The sequence below is a fragment of the Furipterus horrens genome, unplaced genomic scaffold (genome assembly GCF_987537825.1).
Source record: "Furipterus horrens unplaced genomic scaffold, mFurHor1.1.pri manual_scaffold_2, whole genome shotgun sequence".
Lineage (NCBI taxonomy): Eukaryota > Metazoa > Chordata > Mammalia > Chiroptera > Furipteridae > Furipterus > Furipterus horrens.
The window spans coordinates 73,677,652-73,701,366 of NW_028327172.1; the positions used below are offsets into that span (position 1 = coordinate 73,677,652).

General features: G+C 36.0%; 1 protein-coding gene across 1 annotated transcript in view; it reads right to left on the bottom strand.

Annotated features, from left to right (window-relative positions):
• CWF19L2 (CWF19 like cell cycle control factor 2) overlaps nt 1–23,412 on the bottom strand; it is a 139,800-nt gene extending 116,388 nt beyond the window's left edge. Inside the window, exons 1-5 of the mRNA XM_090265870.1 lie at nt 23,285–23,412; nt 21,597–21,707; nt 20,760–20,879; nt 5,957–6,070; nt 5,101–5,220 (exon numbers count right to left, since the gene is read on the bottom strand). Of these exons, the coding sequence (XP_090121996.1) occupies nt 5,101–5,220; nt 5,957–6,070; nt 20,760–20,879; nt 21,597–21,707; nt 23,285–23,377 (558 nt within the window). The 5' untranslated portion in view covers nt 23,378–23,412. The remainder of the gene's footprint in view (nt 1–5,100; nt 5,221–5,956; nt 6,071–20,759; nt 20,880–21,596; nt 21,708–23,284) is intronic.
• Between the last annotated feature and the right edge of the window lie 303 nt (nt 23,413–23,715).

Sequence of the window (23,715 nt, forward strand, 5' to 3'; positions counted from 1 at the left end):
ATCTCAGTTTCCAGTGATATGATCAACTACACTATCAAAAAGAAAAATGGTAGATAAAATTTTTAAAGGCTTTTAAAATGTATCCATGAGCTCACCAAAAAAGTACAGAACCTTCAAAGGACAAAATTTAAGTTAAAGGTTAACCCAGAGGCAAAACCATAGGATTTAATTTCTTTTGTACTAAAAAAGATTCTGTCACCTCCACTACAAAATCTCATAGTATTTACAATCAAAGAACTCCTTCCAGTGGTCTTATCTAGACACTCAGAGATACATATCAGATACTCAACAGGATATAAAAGGCTGGAATTACATACTGAGGACAACTGGCAACAGGGTAGACAAATTAGGAGATAAACTATCTGAAAATATACCAATGAAAAAGGACTTAGTATATAAAGAATTACTACATATCAGCAAGAAAAAGAAAACTCAAGAAAAAAAATAAAAGAAAAAATACATAAACAAGCACTTCATAGTACAAGAAATCTGAATGACAAAAAAAAAAAAGAAGCTCTCTCCTAGTAATCACAGATGTATATAAAAACAATAAAATACCATTTCTCACCCATCAATTAGCATGACAAAAGTGTTTAGTTTTGACAATACAGATACTTAGTATGGTAAAAGAACATACATTGTTTGAACAGTATAAATTGTTATAATCTCTTTCAAAATATTTGTAAGACAGGTGCATATTTTGTAACAGCAATTTTACTTCTAGATATGTACAGTGGAGAAATTTGCACACATGTGCATGAGAAAAAATACAGAGTGGGCAAAAGTGGGTTTACAGTTGTTCATGTGGAAAATACAATATTAATAAACTGTGTTTCATGTACTCACATTGTAAAACTTACTTTTGCCCACTCTATATGTAAGGACCTTCATTTAGCATGTTTTGTAATAGTGAACAACAGCAAACAATGTAAATGTTTACAGATACCCAAAAGGAATGAATATTTACCGTATGTCATAGACAATGAAAGACTATAGTGGTTAAAAGGTACGAAAGAGAAATAAAATATATCAACATGAATCAGTCTCTAAAACACTCTCAGGCCTTCCAGTCAAAATGGCTCATTAAGGTTCCAATCATCACAAACTCCCTGCTCAGGACAAAGAGAAAAGATATATAAAATATAAAACATACTTTAGTCAAAGAAAGATAAATAACTCTGTGACCCAGAACAAAACAGAAATGCAAAGTAGTAATAAGCAGAACTGAAGCCACAGGCCTATTAGGCTCTAGGTGCAAGCAGAAAGTGACAGTCCTTAGTTCAATTTATGTAAAATAAACACTAAAAGTTCTCCTGCTGAAACAGGAGAATGAAGCCAGGGTTATCACACAATACCAAGCATTGGGGTGGGGTGATCTGCTTGTAAAGACAGACTGGAAATTTGGTATGCCTCTCTTTAACGCTACAGACTAGGGTATAGGTTTGTGCTACAGATCTACAGCTTACAGCACGATGTGGGCATAAGAAGCCCAAAGGACCCAGAAATAACCTTGAGCATTGATTTTCCAACTTTTTTGTGACCTTGATCCAAAGAGAAATATTGTGTATGTGTGTGTGTGTGTGTGTGTGTGTGTGTGTGTACGAACATCTGTCTCCAAAACTAAGGAAACAGAATGTATCATTATTATATGCAATACATGCGGCCTGCGAGCTAAGTGTCACTGGTTCGATCTTCCAGTCAGGGCACATCAGAGAAGGAAAACTCTGACTCCAAAAAACCTCCGCTGCCTTGCAGCATACCTCTTGAGGGGAAAGGCTAAGGGAGTAAACCCCGACAGAAAATCTGGAGCCGGAGTCCCTAAGGCGGTTTGACGTTGTAGTCAACACCGGCAACTCCTGCGGCGCACCTGAAGCCAAGCTGTATTGACTCCGTCTTTCCCTTGGACCCTTCAGCTGCGAAGAGAGGGGGGGTCTGCTGCATGGGCAACAGCAGACCCTCCATATCACCCTGCCCAGGCTCTGTAGCTTCAGCTTCACTGGAGAGGACACTCCAGCGTCATCGCAAGATGTCGATTCAACATGGGAGGAGACAGATACCGTGTCACTCCCAAGTCGGACTGCACAACCATTCTCAGCGGTGCAGATAGACTCTTAAGAAGCTACACCATCGTCTCTCGAGACGGACGGCTGCCGATACGATACATGCGGATATCCTATATTTTGAAATACTGATTTCAATAAATTAATTTCATGATCCACATTTTGAAAAACACTAGCATAGAAAACAAAAGAAATGCTATCCTCAAAATCAAGAAGAGATATAAAGCCACATGCTTCACACCAAAGCTTTAGTTAAGGGCCATCATTTTATACTTCTCCCCATTATTTTCACTTTATCCTCACTCCCATTACAAGAATTAACATTTGGTTCTAAGACTAGGGCCATTTTTTTCTCAAACCAAATACTTATCAGGTGTTAAGAATATGACAACATGCAAGAACCAACATACTGAAACTGATATGCAGATATTTGAAAATTGGCTAGTCTCAGTGACTGATCTCAGCGTTTTACTTCTGCACACAGCTATCTGAATTCTTACTGAAGCAAAAATAAAAAAAAGACAGATTATGAACTTCAGAACAAAATCCAGGAATTTATGAAGCAAGAAGGTAAAATCATGGGATAAAGAATAATAAATCTTCTACAATTTCAAATGTACAAAAAAACAATTTTAAAGCACCTACTATATGTAGAGTTCTGTACTACCTGCTAAGGAAGACACAAATATAAACAAAACATTTCTCAAAAAGTTTACAATCTCATAAGGGAAATAGGATTAAAACTATTAAATCACAATACTCCACAGAAAACTGAAAGCACTCCATAGAAAAGGAGAAAATAAAAGTGCTGTGGAAACATAAAGGAAGAAATTTATTTCAGTCAAAGGAAATAGGAAGAATTTCATAGTATATATCAAGTCAGACCTAGAAGGATAAAGAGGATGCGGACATACAGAAAGAAGGAATTAACTCAGAACAAAACAGATGAACAAAAATTCAGAGACAGAAATTTGCAGAGAAATAGGAAGGAAATTAACCTAGTTTGGCTGAGGTACAAATTATCTAAGAATCCAATCTATTATGTTTGGACTCTAATTGCAGGCAGCTTTTGGGGGAGTCTTTAAAGTAGAACAATAAATGCAGCACTTTTCTTTTCAATCCAGGCCCTGAAAAGATTTCTTAAAAATACAATAAAAAACACGGGAGATAAGACAAATTACCTTTATTGCTGATGAAGCCTTAATTGGAAGAAAATTTTTCTTTCAGTTAAAGTCAAATGGGCCTGTTAACTGACCCCAACAATGAGGTGGACTTTCCCAGGTATAGACAGCACTGAACCAACCCCTCACCTCACCTCATTCCCTACACTGTCTCTCCAGAAAGCATGTTCCTAAACAGGAAAGGCAGAACTAAGCAAAGTATGCACAGTTTATTCTTTCCAAATTCAAAATAGATCATTTACTCCATATCCTCGAGGGCAGTATGAGAAAAGAGGTTGTCATGAAATACCACCAGTGGAGCTTCTTCCACCAGAAAAGCAACATTAGAAATGGCAAAGGCATGTTCTCTGTAACCGGGATCACTGAACACTTCTACACAGAATACCATGATCAAACTGTACTTTGAAAAACAACCTGACATCAGTTGTAGGATGCTGAAAAAAGAAAAGGTGACTGTAATTACGCAAGTAAGAGTAAATTAGGGCCTGAACCATAATATTTAACCTTAAACGGTTCTTAGTTGCAGGGACTAATGAGTTACACATCATTAACCCAACTCCAGTAGAGATGAGATAAATGAGGCTCAGAGAGGGAAGACAAACATCTAATAAAGTGACATTCAAACTAGAGCGGTAGCGACAGGAATGAAAAAGATGATGTAGATGCAAAAGACAAAAAACCACATAGCAAATGAGTAAATCAATAGATGCTGACTTAATTAAATCAGAAGTTCACATAAGAATTTGTAAGAAAAGATATGTTAATTTAGAAAGCCTGAAATTCAAAGCTGGAAAGTTGCTACAATAAGCACAAGAAAAGTATTTGATTCTTAAGAAAGCAAAAGCAGTTTTATTAAAAGTATTTCTAAGAAAAACTTATCACTATTTCAGTCTATTAAAGATATTCATTCAAGAGATCATGATGTTCTATTGTTTGATATGGAGAACAGGCTTGAATACAACAAAACGTAAGACCCCAAGTCAACAGACTAAAAAGCAGACTGTCAATGCCCACAAATAGGAGAGCATTATTTAAGAAGCAAGCATGTAATGGCAATAGGTGAAATCAACTTCCAGACTTCAGATAGCTCCCCTTTCTGGCTCCACTATCCACTGATTATCCCTCTATTGTACTTTCTCTTTTTCTTTTAGTACAATGAGTCTCAACTCCTTCAGGTCTAACTCAGGGCCAAAGACATTTTACAGAACTTGTCAAGATATTCCAAAACCCCTAGATTCCAATGTTCCATATGAATAGCTGCTTCATTATAAGGCAATACAATTAACCACACCTATGTTTTCAGAATTAAAATTAATCTGGAGGAAAAACAAAAACAAAAAACAACATTGATCACACTTATAATCACTTTCATATTTTTCCTCTATTAGTACCTCTATGCTGCACCCATGGTAAATTCTTAGACTCTTCTTTTTCAATAATTCTCTCTTGAGCTGTATTCAATCTGTCGTTTAACAATCTACTGATGTTCTAATTTCAACTGTACTCATTTTCATTTCTATAAGTTCTTATTGGCTCAAATCTGCCTTCTGAATAATCTTTTATTCATATTTTCTACACCGGTTATCATATAAAACTAATCAATATTCCAACAGATAAAGGCTTTATGGGTCTGAATTATCACTTAACTACATGCGCCTTAAATTAATAAATCTGGTATATCTTTAAACTGACTTCCTACAGGAAACTTATTTTAAAAGAACTTACATTTCATAGTTGTCCCCATGATTTTTATTAAATACCACACAAAAAATTATCTTACAAGTAAAACTGCATTTGTATAAACGTCTTATCAATTTATGAAAGCAAATTAGAAAGTCAAACTATTTTAAATACCTTACCTGTTCAAGTACTTGGGTTTTCTCTTGCTCTATTTTCCTCAGAGTTTCCTTCTCAGCTTTGAGTGATGATGAGGACACAGTTTTAACAGACATAAAATCAAGCGTCATCCATTCATCCCTCTGTTAAAAAAAAAAAAAGTCATTTTGATCTAATATCAAAATTAACACTAAGCACTTAATAGCAAGAGGCACTCAAACCTAAGTTCAATCCTACATGACTATCTAACTTAAAGAAAGTTTCCTAGTCTCTCTAAGTCTTACTCTCTCCCCTGTAAAATGAAATAAAATCCATACCTATCAGGACTATTTTAAGGAGTAAATAAGAAAACAGGTTTAAAACATCCAGACCAGAGCCTGACACGAAACAGCCACTCAAACATTAGTTCCTTTTCAGCTTTCTTTCCGCCCTGTGGCTAATAGTGTATAAATAGCATTCTTCCTCCAGCATATGAACCATAACCCAAAATCTAGTAACTATGAAACTGTAAGTATTGCTATAAAAAGTATGACATGAGGAGAAGGAAAAGAAAAACTGTGATTGCTCTCTACTAACTGTAGAAAAGGCAGAAAATGTAACAGTAAAGGCTTCAAGTACATAAGGGGAAAATCCCACTTCTCTATCAAGAGCCAGAGGTAGGAAACCTTCCAGAGGGACTAGAATAGAGAGAAGCACTTAGACTTTCTCAGAGGAGGGGAGTCTAAAGGCTCAGCAAATAGCATTGCTGCCAAAATTATTCATAAAGTATACTGTTTTCAAAATCTTATTTTTCTACTTAAGAAATTACAATCATCTTTCATTTAACATTCATCTATTCTTACAAGTTCACACTTCTTTGTTTAAAATCAGGTGGCTTACCTGAATAGCTTGGTTGTCTTCTTCTTTCTCTGACCTTTCACTTTTCAGTTTCCAGGTCTTTTCCTTGTCAGGAATCTGGGATGGAACAGCCTCAACCCACTCATCTTCAGAGCTCTAAGAAGATTTGGCATAAGTAAATTCTCAAATTTGCATACGTTCATATAAAAATTTTGTGCAGTTGTTAAATTTCGGAAAATCAGCTTCCCAGTGAAAATTCATATACTCTATGTACCCTTTTAAAAATTACATTGAAAAATTGAAAAACATGTAAGCTCTTTATTTGGGAATAAACTTACAAATGCCCCAATCAAATTATTTCTGTATTTTCAGTAGTTTATTACCAAGCCAAGGGAAAGCAAAACACAAAGATTAGAACTGCTGGATAGAGAACTCACTTCACCACAGAGCTGTAGTTCCTGCCAACATCAAGTGGTACTGATATCTCTGCTTACCTAGAAACAACCCCAACTAAATGAATTTTCCTCAACGTTTTAAATACAAGATGTATCTCGATCTAAAAATGCAAAGGTCTCAAAGATCTCAGCTAACAACTAGGCTGGAAAAGCACTCACTTGCTTACTGTGCTTAGATAACAGATTATTAAATCAATGAAGGGGTATTTAGTCAACATCCCCTATGTGCTCAACAGTATGCCAGGTTTTAGGTTTTGTTTTCAACAAATATACCAATGACCTCTTCCACATTAGGTACCATAAGTATTTTCACATATGCAAAAATGCTGACTGCTTACAACAACCCAACATGAACTATTATTTTGGTTTTACAGATAAGTTCCCAAAAATAAGTAACTTGCCCAGGTTACATGGTATCCAAATAGAAGAAGACTCATGAAAGCATTTATGACTTTAATTGCAGCGATTCTTGAAGCCCAGCTGCATTTCTAGATGTCCTATGAGACTTCTGTAATCCAAATAGATCACATAAGCCAATCTGTTTGGTTTCTGTTATTTGCATCCAAGAGTGCCCACTAATACACATCCCCTCCTCTCCATTCTTAAAAAGCAGCAACCCTAGATCAAATCCTCTTATGTCTCACCTAGACTACTGGAATAACTAAATTAGTCCCCTGGACTCATCTTTCCTGCTCCCCTTTCTTCTCCAACCCCCATGCTGAATATATTTAGAATAATGTAAGGGCACATCTGACCACAGTACTCCTCTTTTATGGCTCCCTGTCACAAAGACTTAATTTCCATCAAGTGTCCAATGAGATGAAGATTAAAGTATTGTGTGGGACTTTCTGGAAGTTAAAAAAGATATGATATACTCTTTCCTATTACCTAGACTAAAAGGCAATGTTGTAAAGATGATGGAGGAGCAAGATGGTAGAAGTCTATCCTAGAAGACCACACTCACCATAGAATGCCCACCTGGTTTCTTCTTATGAAAGAAATATTAACCATCTTGTTAACCAATGACAATTCAGAGATTTTCTCATAAATGCAACTGAACCTAAATAGGTGATAAACTCCACACCAAATAAAGTCACCTCTTCGTTTACAAAGTTCTATCTTACAGTTTCATCTCTGTTCACTCCCCTCATTAATGTTTTATAATCTAAGGTTATTAAATTGCTTACAATAATATCTATATACAGCCCTGGCTGCTGTGGCTCAGTAGATTGAGCGTCGGCTTGCGAGCCAAGTGTCGCTGGTTCGATTCCCAGTCGGGGCACATGACTAGGTTGCACATCAGGTCCCCATTTGGGGTCGCGAGTGAGAGACAACCACACAGTGATGTTCTCTCCCTCTCTCTCTCCTTTTCCCTCTCTCTAAAAATAAATAAATAAACAAATAAATTATAAAATAATAATAATATCTATATACATACATAAACATACACACTTATACACCATGTTATCTCATTCTCCCATGCTTTTGCTCCTATAGTTCCTCTTGTGTGAAATGCCACACGCCCCTTTATGTGCTGGGCTAATTCTCACTCATTCTTCAAGTCTCAACTCAAGCTTCATTTCCTCAATAAATGTCTTCTCCCCATGCTGACCTCATTCTCTTCGTGATTTTAGTCTCCATCTTCCATTTTACCTTGAAGAATTAATAAACCATCAATAAGCCCCGACCTATCACAGCTCCCAGACTCTCCTTCTCATCGGTAGCCATCATAATTAAACAGACTTGTAAGTCTACTAACAGTCAAAACCTAAAATATGGACCAAGATAGAAAGTACTATAAGTTTTTAAAAATTCAAAGGTATTTGAAGCCTCCTGCTTCTGTCCATGACAAAATATAAATGCCATTAGACTGAAAATATAAAAACACAAATAAATGAAATACCACCTCACACTGGTCAGAATGGCCATCACTAACCAATCAATTAAGGAGTGTTAGTGAGGATGTAGAGAAAACGGGACTCTAATGCAATGTTGGTGGGAATGCGGACTGGTGCAGCTACTGTAGAAAACAGTATGAAATTTCCTCAAAAAATTAAAAATGGAACTGCCTTTTGATCCAGTAATTCCACTGCTAGGATTACACCTGAAGAATCCCGAAACACCAATTCAGAAGAACCTATGCACCCCTATGTTCATAGCAGTGCTGTTTATAATAGCCAAGTGCTGGAAACAGCCTATGTGCCCATCTGTAGATGAGTGGACTAAAAAACTATGGTATACTTACATGATGGAATACTATGCAGCAGAAAGAAAGAAGGAATTCCTACATTTTGTGACAGCGTGGCTGGAACTGGAGAGTATCATGCTTAGTGAAATAGGCCAGGCGGCGAAAGACAAATACCATATGATCTCACCTACAGGAGGAGTCTAATGAACAAAATAAACTAACGAACAAAATAGAACCACAGGCATGAAAACATGGAACAGACTGACAGTGACCAGAGGGGAGGAAGGAGGGGGAGAAGGGGGAAAAGAAGAAGGGTCTAGTCAAGGAACTAATGTGACCCATTGACATGGACAATAGGGTGGGGATTGACTGTGGGAGGCGGGGAGGTGGGCAGGACATGGGAGAGCAATGGGGGAAAGATGGAACAACTGTAATAGAACAACAATTAAAAAAATGGAAAAAAGAAGACACGTAATTACCAAATATATAAAAAGAAAGAAATAGAAATAAAAATAGAAAATACAGTATGTGAAATAATGTTTTTGGACATTGAATCTTAGTGCAGGTCTCTGATCCCTGAGAAAAAGGACAAATGAAATGAAAATTACAATTACAGTCTCCACTGCTTTTTGCCTGGTGGCACTTTCCAGACCATGGCACAAGGAGGAATAACTCAAGTCAAATATGACAATCTCACTGAGTTAAGAAAACAGAATTTTAACTTTATGAAGGCTGAGACAGAGTATCCATGAAAAGGGAGCTACACAGAGAAAGAGCTCCAGAAACCTACATAGGAGACCCCAGATAATCTTTAACTGAGTACCAAACTGAACATGCTTTGGATGGAAGCCCACAAAGCCAGGCAAAGAATAACTACCATACAAGGAACAATTACTAGAGAGCTATAAGCAGAACAATCCCCAGAGCTCACAAAGTGCAGGAAGATATTCTAGTTCCTACCAACAACAGAGAAATCTCTGTAAACACCCAAAGCAGTCAGCAGAAAATCCACACGGGCCATGCCTTAGCATGTCACAGTCGTAAAACTAAATCAGCCCTAGAGTAAAGGCTATTCTAGATACACACTAACAAAACTTAAACACCAGCCTTCAAAAGGATTAAGCTAATCCACAGGTAACTATGCCAAAGAAAACTCAATACCCTTTAAAGGAAGTTAACAAAATCCAGCAGTCGCAATAAAATTTTTACAAGGTTCAATATCCAAGTAGAAATTACTACACATTCAAAGCAGAAAAATGTGACCCAAAGACAAGAAAAAAGAAAAGCAGTTAACTGAAAAAGAACAAAAATAGAGATAATGACATGTCAAATTAGGACGTTGACACAATTATAAATATGCTCAAGGAAAGAAAAACATGAACATAATGAGACAATATGAAGATACAAAAAACACAATTGAAATGTCTAATGATGAAAAATACCTAAAATGGAAACATCACTGAATGGGGATAACAGCAAACTAGATGCTGCAAAAGAAAAGGACAGTGAACTTTAATAAAGACATATCTATAAAATCTATCCAAACTTAAGCACAGAAAGAAAGTGAACACAGGCTCAGTGACCTATGGGGACAGTATTAAGGAGACTAGCAAAATAAGAGACAGAAAAAACATTTCATAAATCAATTGCCAGAAAGTTTTAAATCTGATGGAAACTAAGACCTCATAAATCAAAAAAGCACAATGAACCTAAGGCAGGATTAAGACAAAGAAAACAATATCAACACACATCATAACTGATGTACTTAAAAAAAAAAAAAAAAAAGAGATGGTAAAGAGAAAATCTTTAAAACCATTCAGAGCAAAAAAAGATTATATACATAAGAAAAAGGATAAAAACTACCACAGAATTCTCATTAAGAACAATGTTGGCCAGAAGACAATGAACTGACATTTTAAATTGCAGAAAAAGAATTATACCTAAAATTCTGTTTTTAGTAAAAATACTGTTTAAAAATTCAGACAAAAGTAAAATAAATTTTCAAACAAAAGCTGAGACTTCATTTTCAACAGACCTATACTTCATGACACATCAAAGAATTCTTACAGCCAAAAGGAAAATACTAGAAATTTAGACCTACACAAAATAAAGAATGCCAGACATGATAAATTTGTGGGTAGAGAAAACATATTTTTCACATATTTAACTTGAAGTTTAAAAGATAACTATTTGAAATAAAAATAATCTATTGTGGAGTTTATAACATATGTACAAGTAAAATGTGTGACAACAATAGTACAAAATATAATAAGGGGAAATGAAAACATGCTGTTGTGAAGTTCTTATTATAAATGTGAAATGATATTATATTATTTGAAGATAGAGCACAATAAGTTAAAAATGCATAAAATCTAATGCAGTCATTTTTTTTAAAATGAGGTATACCTAGTAAGGCTATAGTGGAGATGAGATAGAATATTTTAAAAAGAAACCTTCAACCCAGAAGAAGTCAGAAAAAAGAACAGTAAATGAACAAATTACAGAAACAGAAAACGGAATAGTGACATGGTAGACTTAAACTCAACCACAGCAATAATGACATTAAATATAACTAATCTAAACCAGTGTCATCCAACAGAATTTTGTCCAATATGGTAGCCACCAACCCAGCCATATGTGACTACTTAAAAAATATGACTTGTGCCACAGAAGAACTGAACTTTCAACCTGATACAACTTTCATGAGTTTTAATTAAAATTTAAGAAATCAAATATGGCTGCCACATTAAATAGTACATAAAAATCCTCTAATTAAATAGTAAGAAATTGGTAGGCTACATAAAAAAGCAATATCCAAATATACACTATCTATAAGAAATATACATTCAATATAAAATAAACATGCATTAAAACTAAAGGAATAAAAGAAGATACACCATAAAAACACAAATAATAAAACTGAAGAGGCTTTATTAGTATGATACAAAGTAGACCTTAAGAATATTACCAGAAAAAGAGGAACACTTAATATATTAGTCAACTTCATAAGACTTCAAAATAAGGCAAAAACTGACAAAATTCACAGATGAAATAGATCTACCAATAATTATAGTTAAGAGATTTTAATAACTGCTCTCTCAGAAACTGATAAAAGAGGCAAACAGAAAATGAGGAGAATACAGAAGACAACGTTATCAATCAACTTTGCCAAACTGGCATTTATAGGACACTACATCTAACAACAGGTTAACACACATTTATTTCAAATACACATGGACTTTTTACCAAGGTAAATCATAGGGTAGGCAATAAAATTAGTTTCAACAAATTTTTTAAAAACAAAATTATACAAAGTGTCTTTTATGACAATAACAGAATCCAAAATTAAAAACTGGTAAAATTCTAAAAATATCTGGAAAATTTAAAACATATATAACCTGTAAGTTTAAAATAATAAATATTTTGAAAAGACTAACAGTGAAAATATTGGGTTGGCCAAAAAGTTTGTGTGGTTTTTCCATAAAATAAAAGATACATTTTTCGTTTTCATCAATAACTGTATTGATTTGGATATTTTGAGTATGTCATCTATCTCCACATAGTATAACATTGACTGTTGTCAATTTGATCGTTATCAACTTCAGCTGATCTACACAATCATGGAACACTGTTCACAAAACTTCGCAAACCATTTCTGACACATTCAATCAGTCACAGCCCTTTCTCCATACACTGCACAAATCTATTTTTGTGTTGCTGTTTTGTTTTTATCTCTTATAAAATAAAAAAGCATAATATGCCAAAAAAGTCGCTTATTTTCTTCCATCTTCAATATTAAAATGGCTACACAAATATTCACCAATTCTGTTGTTTTTTATTAATGCATGCTGATATGACAGCTGTCACAATACAATCTAACAAAATTGTTCTGAATGAAGTTAAAGACACCCAAGCACTACTAGAGCCATCTTACAGAAAAAAACAAATGAATTTTTTGGCCAATGCAATATAACACACCAAAATTATTTATATGAAGATACAACACTGCTAAGAGGAAAACTTATAAGTTAAATACTTATTAGAAAACAAGATTTAGAACCAATAATCTATGCATCCATTTTAGGAATTTAGAAAAAGAAGAGCAAATTAAACACAAAATAAGCACGAGAAAATAGTAGAAAGACAGTGTAAATAAAACAAAAAATACACATCCATATATATCAATGAAATCAAAAGACAGTTCTTTGAATTGATGAATAAAATTGATAAACCAAAACCTACTCTGACCTAGGAGGAAACAAAGAGAAAATATAAACTCCCTAAATAAAACCTGTAGTCGGAAAACTACAAAACAGTGAAGAAAGAAATTAAGGAAGATACAAATAAATAGAAGCATATACCGTGTTCATGGTATACGAACAACATTAAAATGTCCATACTACACAAAGCAATCTGTAGATTCAACTCAATTCCTATTAAAATACCACAGATCTAGAAGAAATATTTTGAAAATTTATATGGAACCAAAATCGACCCCAAATAGCCTCAGCAATCTTGAGACAGAAGAACACAGTGGGAGGAATCACAACACCTGATATCAAACTATACTACAAAGCCACTGCAATCAAAACAGTCCGGTACTGGCATAAGAACAGACATATAGATCAGTGGAACAGAATAGAGAGCCCAGAAATGAATCCAAGACTCTACAGTCAATTAATATATGACAAAGGGGGCACAGACATACAATGGAGTAAAGATAGCCTCTTCAATAAAAGGTGTTGAGAGAACTGGACGGAACTTGGACCACCAACTTACACCACACACCAGAATAAACTCAAAATTGAAAAACACTTAAATATAAGTCATGACACCATAAAAGTCCTAGAGGAAAACACAGGCAGGAAAATTTCAGATATCCCACATAGCAATATTTTTTGCCAATATATCTCCTGGGACAAGGGAAATAAAAGAAAAAGAAACAAATGGGACTGCATCAAACTAAAAAGCTTCTGCACAGCTAAAGACACCATCATCAAAATATAAAGGAAACTAACCATATGGGAAAACATATTTGCAATGATATAGCAGACAAGGGTTTGATCTCCAAAATATATAAAGAACCTCTATGGCTCAACACCAGGAAGACAAACAATCCAATTAAAAAATGGGCTAAGGATCTGAAGACACTTCTCCAAGGGAGACACAGAGATGGCCCATAGACATATGAGAAGATAATCAGCAACACTAGCCATCAGAAAGATGCAAATTAAAACCATAATAAGATACCCCCTCACACCAGTCAGAATGGCCATCATTAACAAATCAACAAAGAAGTGCTGGGGAGGATGTGGAAAATAGGGAACCCTAGTGCACTGTTGGTGGGAATGCAAACTGGTGTAGCCACTATGGAAAACAGTATGGAATTCCCTCAAAAAACTAAGAATGGAACTGCCTTTTGACCCAGTGATTCAGCTGCTGGGAATATACCCTAAGAACCCTGAAACACCAATTCAAAAGAACCTATGCACCCCTATAGGTGCTATTTACAATAGCCAAGTTCTGGAAACAGCCTAAGTGCCCATCAGTAGATGAGTGGATCAAAAAACGGTGGTACATTTACACAATGGAATACTATGCAGCAGAAAGAAAGGAACTTCTTTTGTGACAGCACGGATGGAACTGGAGAATATTATCCTAAGTGAAATAAGCCAGTTGGGGGAAGACAAATACCATATGATCTCACTTATAAGAGGAATCTAATGAACAAATAAACAGACAAACAAAATAGAACCGCAGGCATGGAAACATGGAACAGACTGAAAGTGATCATGGTGAGTGGGGAGGAGGATAATGGTGGAAAGAAGAGGAAGGAACTAAACAAAGAACATGTATGAATGACCCATGGACACGAACAACAGTGTGAGAATTGACTGTAGGAGTGGGGGGTGGGACAAACAGAAGAGGGCAGAGGGGGAAAAACTGGGACTACTATAGATTAACATTATAGATTAACATTAAAATATGACTTAATAGCCCTGGCTGGTGTGGCTCAATGCATTGAGCACCGGACTGCAAACCAAAGGGTCGCCAGTTCAATTCCCAGTCAGGGCACATGACTAGGTTGCAGGCCAGGCCCCCAGTTGGGGGCATTCGAGAGGCAACCACACAGTGATGTTTCTCTCTCTCTCTTCCTCCCTCCCTTCCCCTTTTCTAAATAAGTAAATAATTTTTTTAATGATTTAATTTTAAAAATTGCCAAAATAATAAATGAAAGATTTGACAGGCGTTAAAAGGACATAAGGGAATATTACAAACAACTTTATGACATAAATCCATGATTCATATGAAATAAACAAACTCCTTGCAAACCTAAGTTACTAAAACTAACTCATGAATAGAAAAAATTTAATATAGCTATTAAAGGGATTAAATTGGTGCTTAAAAACCACCCTACAAAGAAAACTCCAGGCCCAAATAGTCCCACTGGTAAATTTTAACAAACACTTAAGGAGGAAATCTCACCAATCTTGTACAAACTCTTCTAGAAACAGGAGAATATTTTCCAATTTATATATAGGGCCATCATTCCCCTTATATCTTTCACAAACAGATGCAAAAATTCTCAACAAACTGTTAGCAAATCAAACCAGGAAAAACATATATACATATGCATCAGAATATATATCAAAATGTATTTATAAAAATAAAATATTTTATAAATAAGTAAACCAAAAGACCCAATAGGGTTTATCCTAAGAATGCAGGTTGGTATAACATTCAAAAATCAACCCATGTATTCTCCATAATAACAGAAGGAGAAAAGTCATATAATCATATTAATAGATGCAGAAAAAGCATTTGACAAATGCTTATTCAAGATACCAATTCTCAGAAAAATCAAAATAGAAGAGAATGTTAACCTGAAAAGGCATACATGAAAAATCCACAACTAACATCATGCTTAAACGTTAACGATTAAATGTTTACCACCTGAGACAAGGAAGACAAGGATATCCACTCTCACCACTTTTTTTCAGCTCTATATCAAAGTCCTAGCTAGTGAACAATTAACAAATGAACTAAAAGCCATAGAGACTGGGAAAAAAAATTAAGTCTTTTTACTCACAGATGATATAATCATGTACCAAAAAATCAACACCAAAAATCTACTAGTACTAGTAGTTGCAAATTTATCAAGGTGACAAGATAAATGTAAATATACAAAAATCAATTGTAAAGGTGCAAACACACAGAAAATGAAATTTATTTTCTAAAAAATACTCATTTTACAATAGCACCTCAAGAAAATAAATTGGAAAAAAAAATAATTACAAAAGATACATAAGATTTCTACACTGAAAATTCCAGAACACTGTGAGAGAAATTGAAGAAGACCAATAGAGAGCTATACCATGCTCATGATGGGTTTGAAGATTTGCTATTTTAGGGTATTAATTCTCCAAAAATTAATCTATTGATGTAAACAATTATAATCAAAATATCAACAGCCATTTTTGTTGAAAGTGATAGGCTAATTCTAAAATTTATTTTTAAATGTAATGAACCAAAACAATTTTTACAAAGAACAAAATCACAGAATTTACACTATCTAATTCTAAGACTTACCCTAAAACTACAATAATTAAGACAGTGTATTTATTGGCCATGAGAGACATGTAGCTCAATGGAACAGAACAGAAGATCTAGAAATTAGCTCACATATATATGCTCAATTGATTTTCAACAAAGAAGCCCATATAATTAAACAGAGAAAAGTCAGCCTTCTCAACAAATGATGCTCAAAAAACTAGAAATCATTATGAAAAAACTAAATGTTGACACTACACACCATCAACAAAAATTAAGTCAAAATGGATCCCTGATAAGCAAAAAGGCCTAATCTATAAAACATCTAGAAAAAAAAGACATAGGAGCAAATCTTCACAAACTTAAAATGTACAGATTAGGATTTCAAAAGCAATAACTAAGAAAAAATGAGAAAAGAAAGTAGTTGATAAATCAGACTTCACAACAGGAAACACAGAATGGCAAAGTCTTAAAATGATGATCTACATTATTGGTTTTCAGGGATGACTTCACATGAAACTTACTACACACAGTAGGGTGGACAAAAGTACAGAAACTGACAATACCAAGTGATAGTAAAAATGTGGAGTAACACACTGCTTACGAGTGTAAAATGGTCCAACCACTTTCAAAAACAATCACATTTCCCCAAGAGAAATAAAAACATGTACACAAAAAGACTTGTACACATTCACAGTAACTTTATTCATAAAAGCCCCAAGCTAAAAACAAACCAAATGACTTTCAACAGGTAAACAGACAATTGTGATATATTCATACACTGAAATACAGAAAAAGGAACTACTGATAACATGCAACTACATACATGAGATGCAAAAACACTATACTGAGCCAAAAAAGCCTAACACTTAAAAGATCACATTATATGAATAATTTATATGAAATTCTAGAACAGGGAAAACTAATCTATAGTGTCCTAGAGCAGATACATAGTTATCCATTCCCAGCGTGGGGAAGGAGGGAGTATCTTAACAGACAGGGTTAAACGGGTGTATTCATCAAATAGTACACTTTAAAAAGCAGTATTTTATTATATATAAATTATACCTCAGTAAAGTTGGTTTTAAAAAAAATAGAGACCCTGACAAAGTCAAGATATACTTTAGAACCTCACATGGATCCTCAACAATTTACTTGCTTCTCTTTTATTACCAAAGCAAAGTTGTTTCAAATTTACATTATTTCCCCAATCCTTCCATCCTACTTCCATTCCCAAATTATCTTCTCAGATGATTTTGTTTTCTCCACAAAAACAACAGAGAACAGGAGAAACAGTCAATAATCTGCTCCCCTTCTCCCCATACCTCATATATCTGTATTAGTACACAGCTCTACAGCTTCCCTCCAAGCTCAGAAGAAAAGGTGCTCGTAGTCCTGAGCAAAGCTTTTTCCCTGGGAACTTGCTAATCCAAAGTTGTTATTCTCTTCATTATCCTTCTTTCCCTAAAAAATGTTTTCTCATAAAGATCTCCCAACTTCCGGCCAAGATGGAGGCTTAGCCTGACACGCTGGGTCTCCCTCTACAACTAAGAAGGAATACAACTACCTCAAAACAAAAGATAACTAGAAATTCCAGGAAATAAAACTACATGGAAGCCCAATGTATTAAGTTATAAACCAGCGGTGCTCGTCCGGACGGGTAGGAGGGGCGAGAAACCGCTGTCCTGTCTGTGATAGCAGCGGGGATAGCGGTGGGATCGCGGAAAACGCCAGGGGAGCAATCCCAGCTGCAGTCGAGATGCCGCAGCTCACAATTCCATCGCTGGGAAAGGCAGTTCACCCCACTGCCTCAGACAGTGAGGCCCGAGGGTGGGGTACGGATCCAGGTCTCTCAGCGGAGAGTGACGGCAGGAATCCACCTTGGACCCCCGCACCCACACAAAGCGCCACAGAGCTGCGAAAAAGGTCGCCATCACCTCAGGTCTCTGGCAGTGACGAGTGCCCGGGGCTCCACACCCTATAGCCCACCCAGGAAGCAAAGCTAAACACAAGTCTGTCAGAATGAAGCAGACAATGATTGAAATCCCAGTGACACAGCTCACCAGGCAGCAGATGTGGAACCTGACAGACGAACAAATAGAAAACCTGTCAGAGGCTCAGTTCAGAGCTATAGTTATAAGGTGGCTTACAGAATTAACAAAAGATTTGGAACAAGACAGGGAAGGGATGAAAGCTACTCATACTGAAATGAACGAAAACACATATGAGACAAGTGGTGAGGAAATAAAATCCAGAGATCAAATCAACAAACCGGAACATAGAGAAGGAATAAACAGTCAAGCAGCGCAGAAAGAGGAAACAAAAAGTAAGGAAAGTGAGGAGAGGATCAGAAACCTCCGGGACAGCTATAAGCAAACAAACATTCGAATTATAGGATTGCCAGAGAGCGAAGAAGAAGAACTAGGAATTGAAAAATTATGTGAAAAAATAATGAAGCAGAACTTCTCGAACTTGGAGAAGGAAATAGACTTACAGGTCCAGGAAGCACAGAGAGTTCCAGAAAAACTGGACCCAAGGAGAACCACTCCAAGACACATTATAATCAAACTGTCAAAAATTAAAGATAAAGAGAGAATTTTAAAAGCCGCAAGAGAGAAGAAAAGAATTATGTACAAAGGGGTCCCAGTTAGACTATCAGCTGACTTTTCAAGGGAGACTCTGCAGGCAAGAAGGGACTGGCAGGAAATATTCAAAGAAATGAAAAGCAAAAACCTATAGCCATGAATACTCTGTCATTCAGAATAGAAGGGCAGAGAAAGTGCTTCCAGGACAAAGTAAAACTGAAGGAGTTCATTAGATCCAAACCACTATTATATGAGATATTAAAGGGACTTGTTTAGGAGAAAGAGGATCAAAACTATGAACACTAAAATGAAAACTGCATCACAACAACCAACAACAGAAGCTAGGGAATTGAAACAGAGGCAAACAGGCAACGAGAGTGGAAAAAGAACTATAGGTATGGGGAACATATTGTGGGGAGGTCAGTAGGGAGGGGTAAGGGAGGGAGATTGTACAGGAATTAAGAAGCACAGTAGGAGGGAATGGAGTAGACAGGAAGAGGTTGAGAAGAACTATATGCACGACAATGGACATGGACTAAAAGGGGGGGACAACTGGAGGGAGGGGGGCCACTGGGTGGAGGGGAGCAGAGGGAAAAGAAATTGGGACAATTGTAACAGCATAATCAATAAAACATATTTTAAAAAAAAAAGGATCTCCCAAATACACAGACTCCTCTAACTACCCTTCCTTCTTTCCTTCCCTTCACTGTCAGTATAGGCTTCTCTTTCCTTCCAAAATTCAGTTCAGTATGATGTAAGCATGCATTCAAACTACTCTCTCTAAAGTATATGTTATACAATTTAATAGGTATTTATAAATGTACATATTGTATGTTGCAACAAAAAAAACTTACCATATATTTCCAGGAAAGAACAAGAACAGTATAATGTGTCTCTAATGTGGGGAAGTATCCCTAATCAAATGACATAAAATTTACTCCACCTGGCAGATCTAGCGCCAAGGGATGGGAATTCTTAACCTGTGATCCCACAAAAACTCAAGGACTTTTGTAAACCCCATTGAAATAAATAATTTTGTATACTAATTTCTTTTTGAAGAAAGGATCACTTAACTTTTATCAGTTTCTCAATGGAGTCCATAGCCCAAACCCACAAATGTGAAGAGTGCCTTTATCTTCTTTTCACTTTAAGAAAAGCGCCCTGAGTTCTATCCCAAAAAAAATTTTTTCTTTCTATATAATTTAAATGTTCCTACAGTTACAAAATATGCTGGCTACTTCACAAAACAATCCAGCTGTATTTCTCACTATGAATTTATACACTGCATTCTCATATAAGATAGGCTTTCATGAGCCAATTATCATCTCAATACGTATTGCCAAAAATTTACTTTCTGGAACTACAAGAAAGAGAAGCTTTGGAATATCGTGATTTACCTGAAAGTATAACCGCTGAAGCTCATACCTAAGAGACCAATTATCCCTAACATCTCTAGCTCATTGCTCGATAAACACAATATACCTCTTTCTTCTTGGAAACAAGCTTGAAGGGTTTGGCCTGCTTTCCTTTCCTTTGTGAGTCTGCTCATCCCAAAACCAGCAAGAGACAGAACAGACCCAGCATTCTCTTTCTTTTGGCCCCAAAGATAAATATATAAACATATTCTAAAGATTTAAATGTTAATTTCTATGAAAAAGCAAATAGGGGTAACAGACTCTCAAATGTCTTACAACTCCTTTCCCTATTTGCATAGTACTGCTCTTCCTTGCTTCTCCTAACTTTCCAACCACCTTTACTTAATGTCCTTTACTGGCTCCTCAGTGTTGGTGTCCTTTCTTTTCAGTTTCCCTTGGCAATTCATTTATTCTAATGGCTTCAATTAGCAATGGCTCTCAAATCTCATCTCCACCTTCTAACCTCCCTCTTTAACCTAAGATCCATATTTCTAATATTTCCTGAACATTTCCAAGTACATGTCTCCAGGCATTTTCATATTCAAACTAGTAATATTTTTTAAGTTCTCATATATTTTAAGTTCCCATACATTATTCTTTAAACAAAATTTTCTCAAGTAGATGCTTTGGTTAGTTTTAGTACATACTTACTGATGAACTATCAGTTGACTCATTGTTTTTTTCACACTTCTGTTTCTTGCTTTTTTTCTTCTCTTTTTTTACTTTTTTTGAATGCTTATCTTTTTTCTTCTTTTTCTTCACAGAGTGTTCCTGTAACATTTTGAATAAGAAAGGAATTAAATTTTAACTTGCTTTAAAAGAAGTATTTTAAGAAAAAAATCTATGTTCCAAAAAACATTAATTTTCCCGGAAATGAAACAAGAATCATGACTACATGAATAAAATCTTCTAAGAAACCTTAGCACATTTCTAAAATATATGCACTACTAATAAATCATAGAGCTGATATATCTTATCAGAAAATGAGGGAAGTTTTAATTTATTTGTAGAACAATCTGACAGGCATATCATCAAATAAACACATATATACACAAACATATGTATGTATGCATATATATGTATATAGCCTTCTTTGGCCCCAAAAGAATTTATAGATTACTAGGCCATTTAAAATATAACAAGGTAGCATAAATTAAAATTATGGAAAGAGAAAACAAGAATTGAGACAAAAAAAAATGACATTAAGTTTAAAATGCGTACGCTTGCTACAAATGGTTCAGAAATTTGAAGCTAAGCTTTGTATCAGCCAAGTCAAGTAACAAAATCTGTCCAATGTTATAATTTACAAAATATCAAATATATTATTTCTGTCTGAGATAAAACTATTCTATACTGCCCACTATATAATATTCATTCTGTAACCTTTGAAAATAGTCTATAAAGTAGTCCCTCCGATATTAACTACAGTAAGTGCAAAATAACAAAAGGTCAGGCATGTTTATATCAAGTAAACCTGTTAGTATTCACCTGTGAGAATTGTTCAATCTGCTCATTCACATCAGGTAGCATCCATGTATCCTCACCCCGAAGTCGTTTAAGTTCTTTACGCCTTTCTTCCTTTTCAAAATTGGCTCTGGCCTAAAATGTTAGGGAAAAAAGAATTAACATTGATCCAATTGCTTTTCACAAAAAAATCTTCTCCTATTTTTATGTATGTTCTCATGAATCACTTGTCCCTTGCCAGGAATTTGCTTTTACCAAAGCATAGGAAAGATTTTAGAGGAAAAAAAGAAAAAGAAAAGAAAAACCCTCTCCTTCCACAAAACCAATCACATTACCAATCTCTAGTGAACTGAGCCACCAATCAAGGACAGAATCCTGGGGTCTATCCTAGGCTCTCCCCTTTCCTTAAGCTCCCAATTTAAAGTCTGACTTTAAATCTCTTGCCCTTTCACCATCCCAGTGCTACTGCCTAAGACTTCATAACAGATAAGTGACCGACCGCCGTACCTTCAATCTGCAATGCCTATAACCCTCTACTCATACTCAAAAACACTTCAGGAAGAAACAATCATCTTTCTAAATACAAATGATTACATGACTAATTTTTATTCATGCTTCAACAATAGTCAGATAAAGTAACTTCTTCCTAGGAGGTTGTTCCTGCCCTTTCATTCGCCCCCAAAACTCCAAAGTTGGGTTTGGGCTTCTCAAACTCTATGTATGCCTCTATTGTAAAATTTATCACAGCTTACAAACCCTATTCTTGCCAAAAACTGCCTGAAATACCAACGAGACAAGGATGAAAATTATTTTATTATACATGTTACATATGCTGAAATCAAAGAACAATACTGACCTGTCCAAGATTAATCACCCACTCTTTGCCTGTAACATCTGGCTGTAGTCATTATGCCTTCTCCTTCCTGCCTGCTATACCTGCTCCTTCTCATCTGCATTTAAACCTGTTTAAAATTTTCCATCTTCAAATAGAAACAAAACCCTCACATACTCTACAATGCTCTCCCCCCTTCATTGCCACGTTTCCTACATCCTTTCAGATAGTTCAATACAATTTACTTCCTCCATTTGTTGTAAGGCACCTCTCTGAATCTCAATCTTAATGAGATATACAGTGGTTCTCAACCTTTTTCGAAGGGTTCAATTTTCTTGGTCTCGTGTCAACCCTTGTTCCTATCAGTAAGGGTGTATAACGAGGCAGGAATTGATACCAATAGTACAACAGGAGAATGAAACGGTCGAACACAATGTACTCCAATGCGTCCCACGTATGTTCCTGAAAATTAAAAACTTCATTTCACACACAGCAAGAGAGATGTGGGGTTGTGAAATACACTGGGGAAACTGGTTTTTAGTAGCCAAGTCCCTCGAAAGTGGGCAGCCTACGGGGCAGAAATTGGACTCAAGGACGGGTTATTTGAATGAACGATAAGGATACTAGAGAGGAAAGAAACAGGGCTTCCTGAAAAGAAAATGAGCACCTGCAGCCTGCTAGAGCATCTAGAAGGAGGAAGCTACCCAGAAATTCGCACTCATCCCAGAGGGAGACCCACTTCTGACCCAGATAAGGTGATGATACTGAGGTGGTGAGGGAAGAGAGGAGTTAGGAAGGGAGAAAAGCCAGAGGCCTCGCTCCCAGAATACCTCCATTCCCACAGTTCTACATGGTTCCAAAAGCGCCAAAGCGGAGGTACCTGGCGCAACACCTCGGCCCTGGCCATCCGGGTCTGCTCTTTACGTTCTTCGATACTCCTCGCACTCTCAAATCGACCACTGGCAGCCGCCATAGTTGTTGTCGTAAAGTTAGGAAGCCGTCACAAAACCTTAGTTTACGACTGTCGTAATTAATAAACAAACAGGACTTCCGACTTGGGAGAGAACGAGCACAGCTCCACCAAGGGAGCATGCGCGCATCTGAGTGGGTCTTAAGGTTCCGGTGATTACTCCAACTCCGGGGACTCGAAGACTTAAGTGAGGTTCCCTTTTCGAGCATTAGGATCCCCCTGAGAAAGACTAATGTCACTGTGCATTAATTAAGCGCTTTGCACGATCCCAACAGCATTCTCACCTATTTCCTCCTAAAATCACCGGGAGTAAGTTAGAATCTTATCGAGGTTAAGCTCGT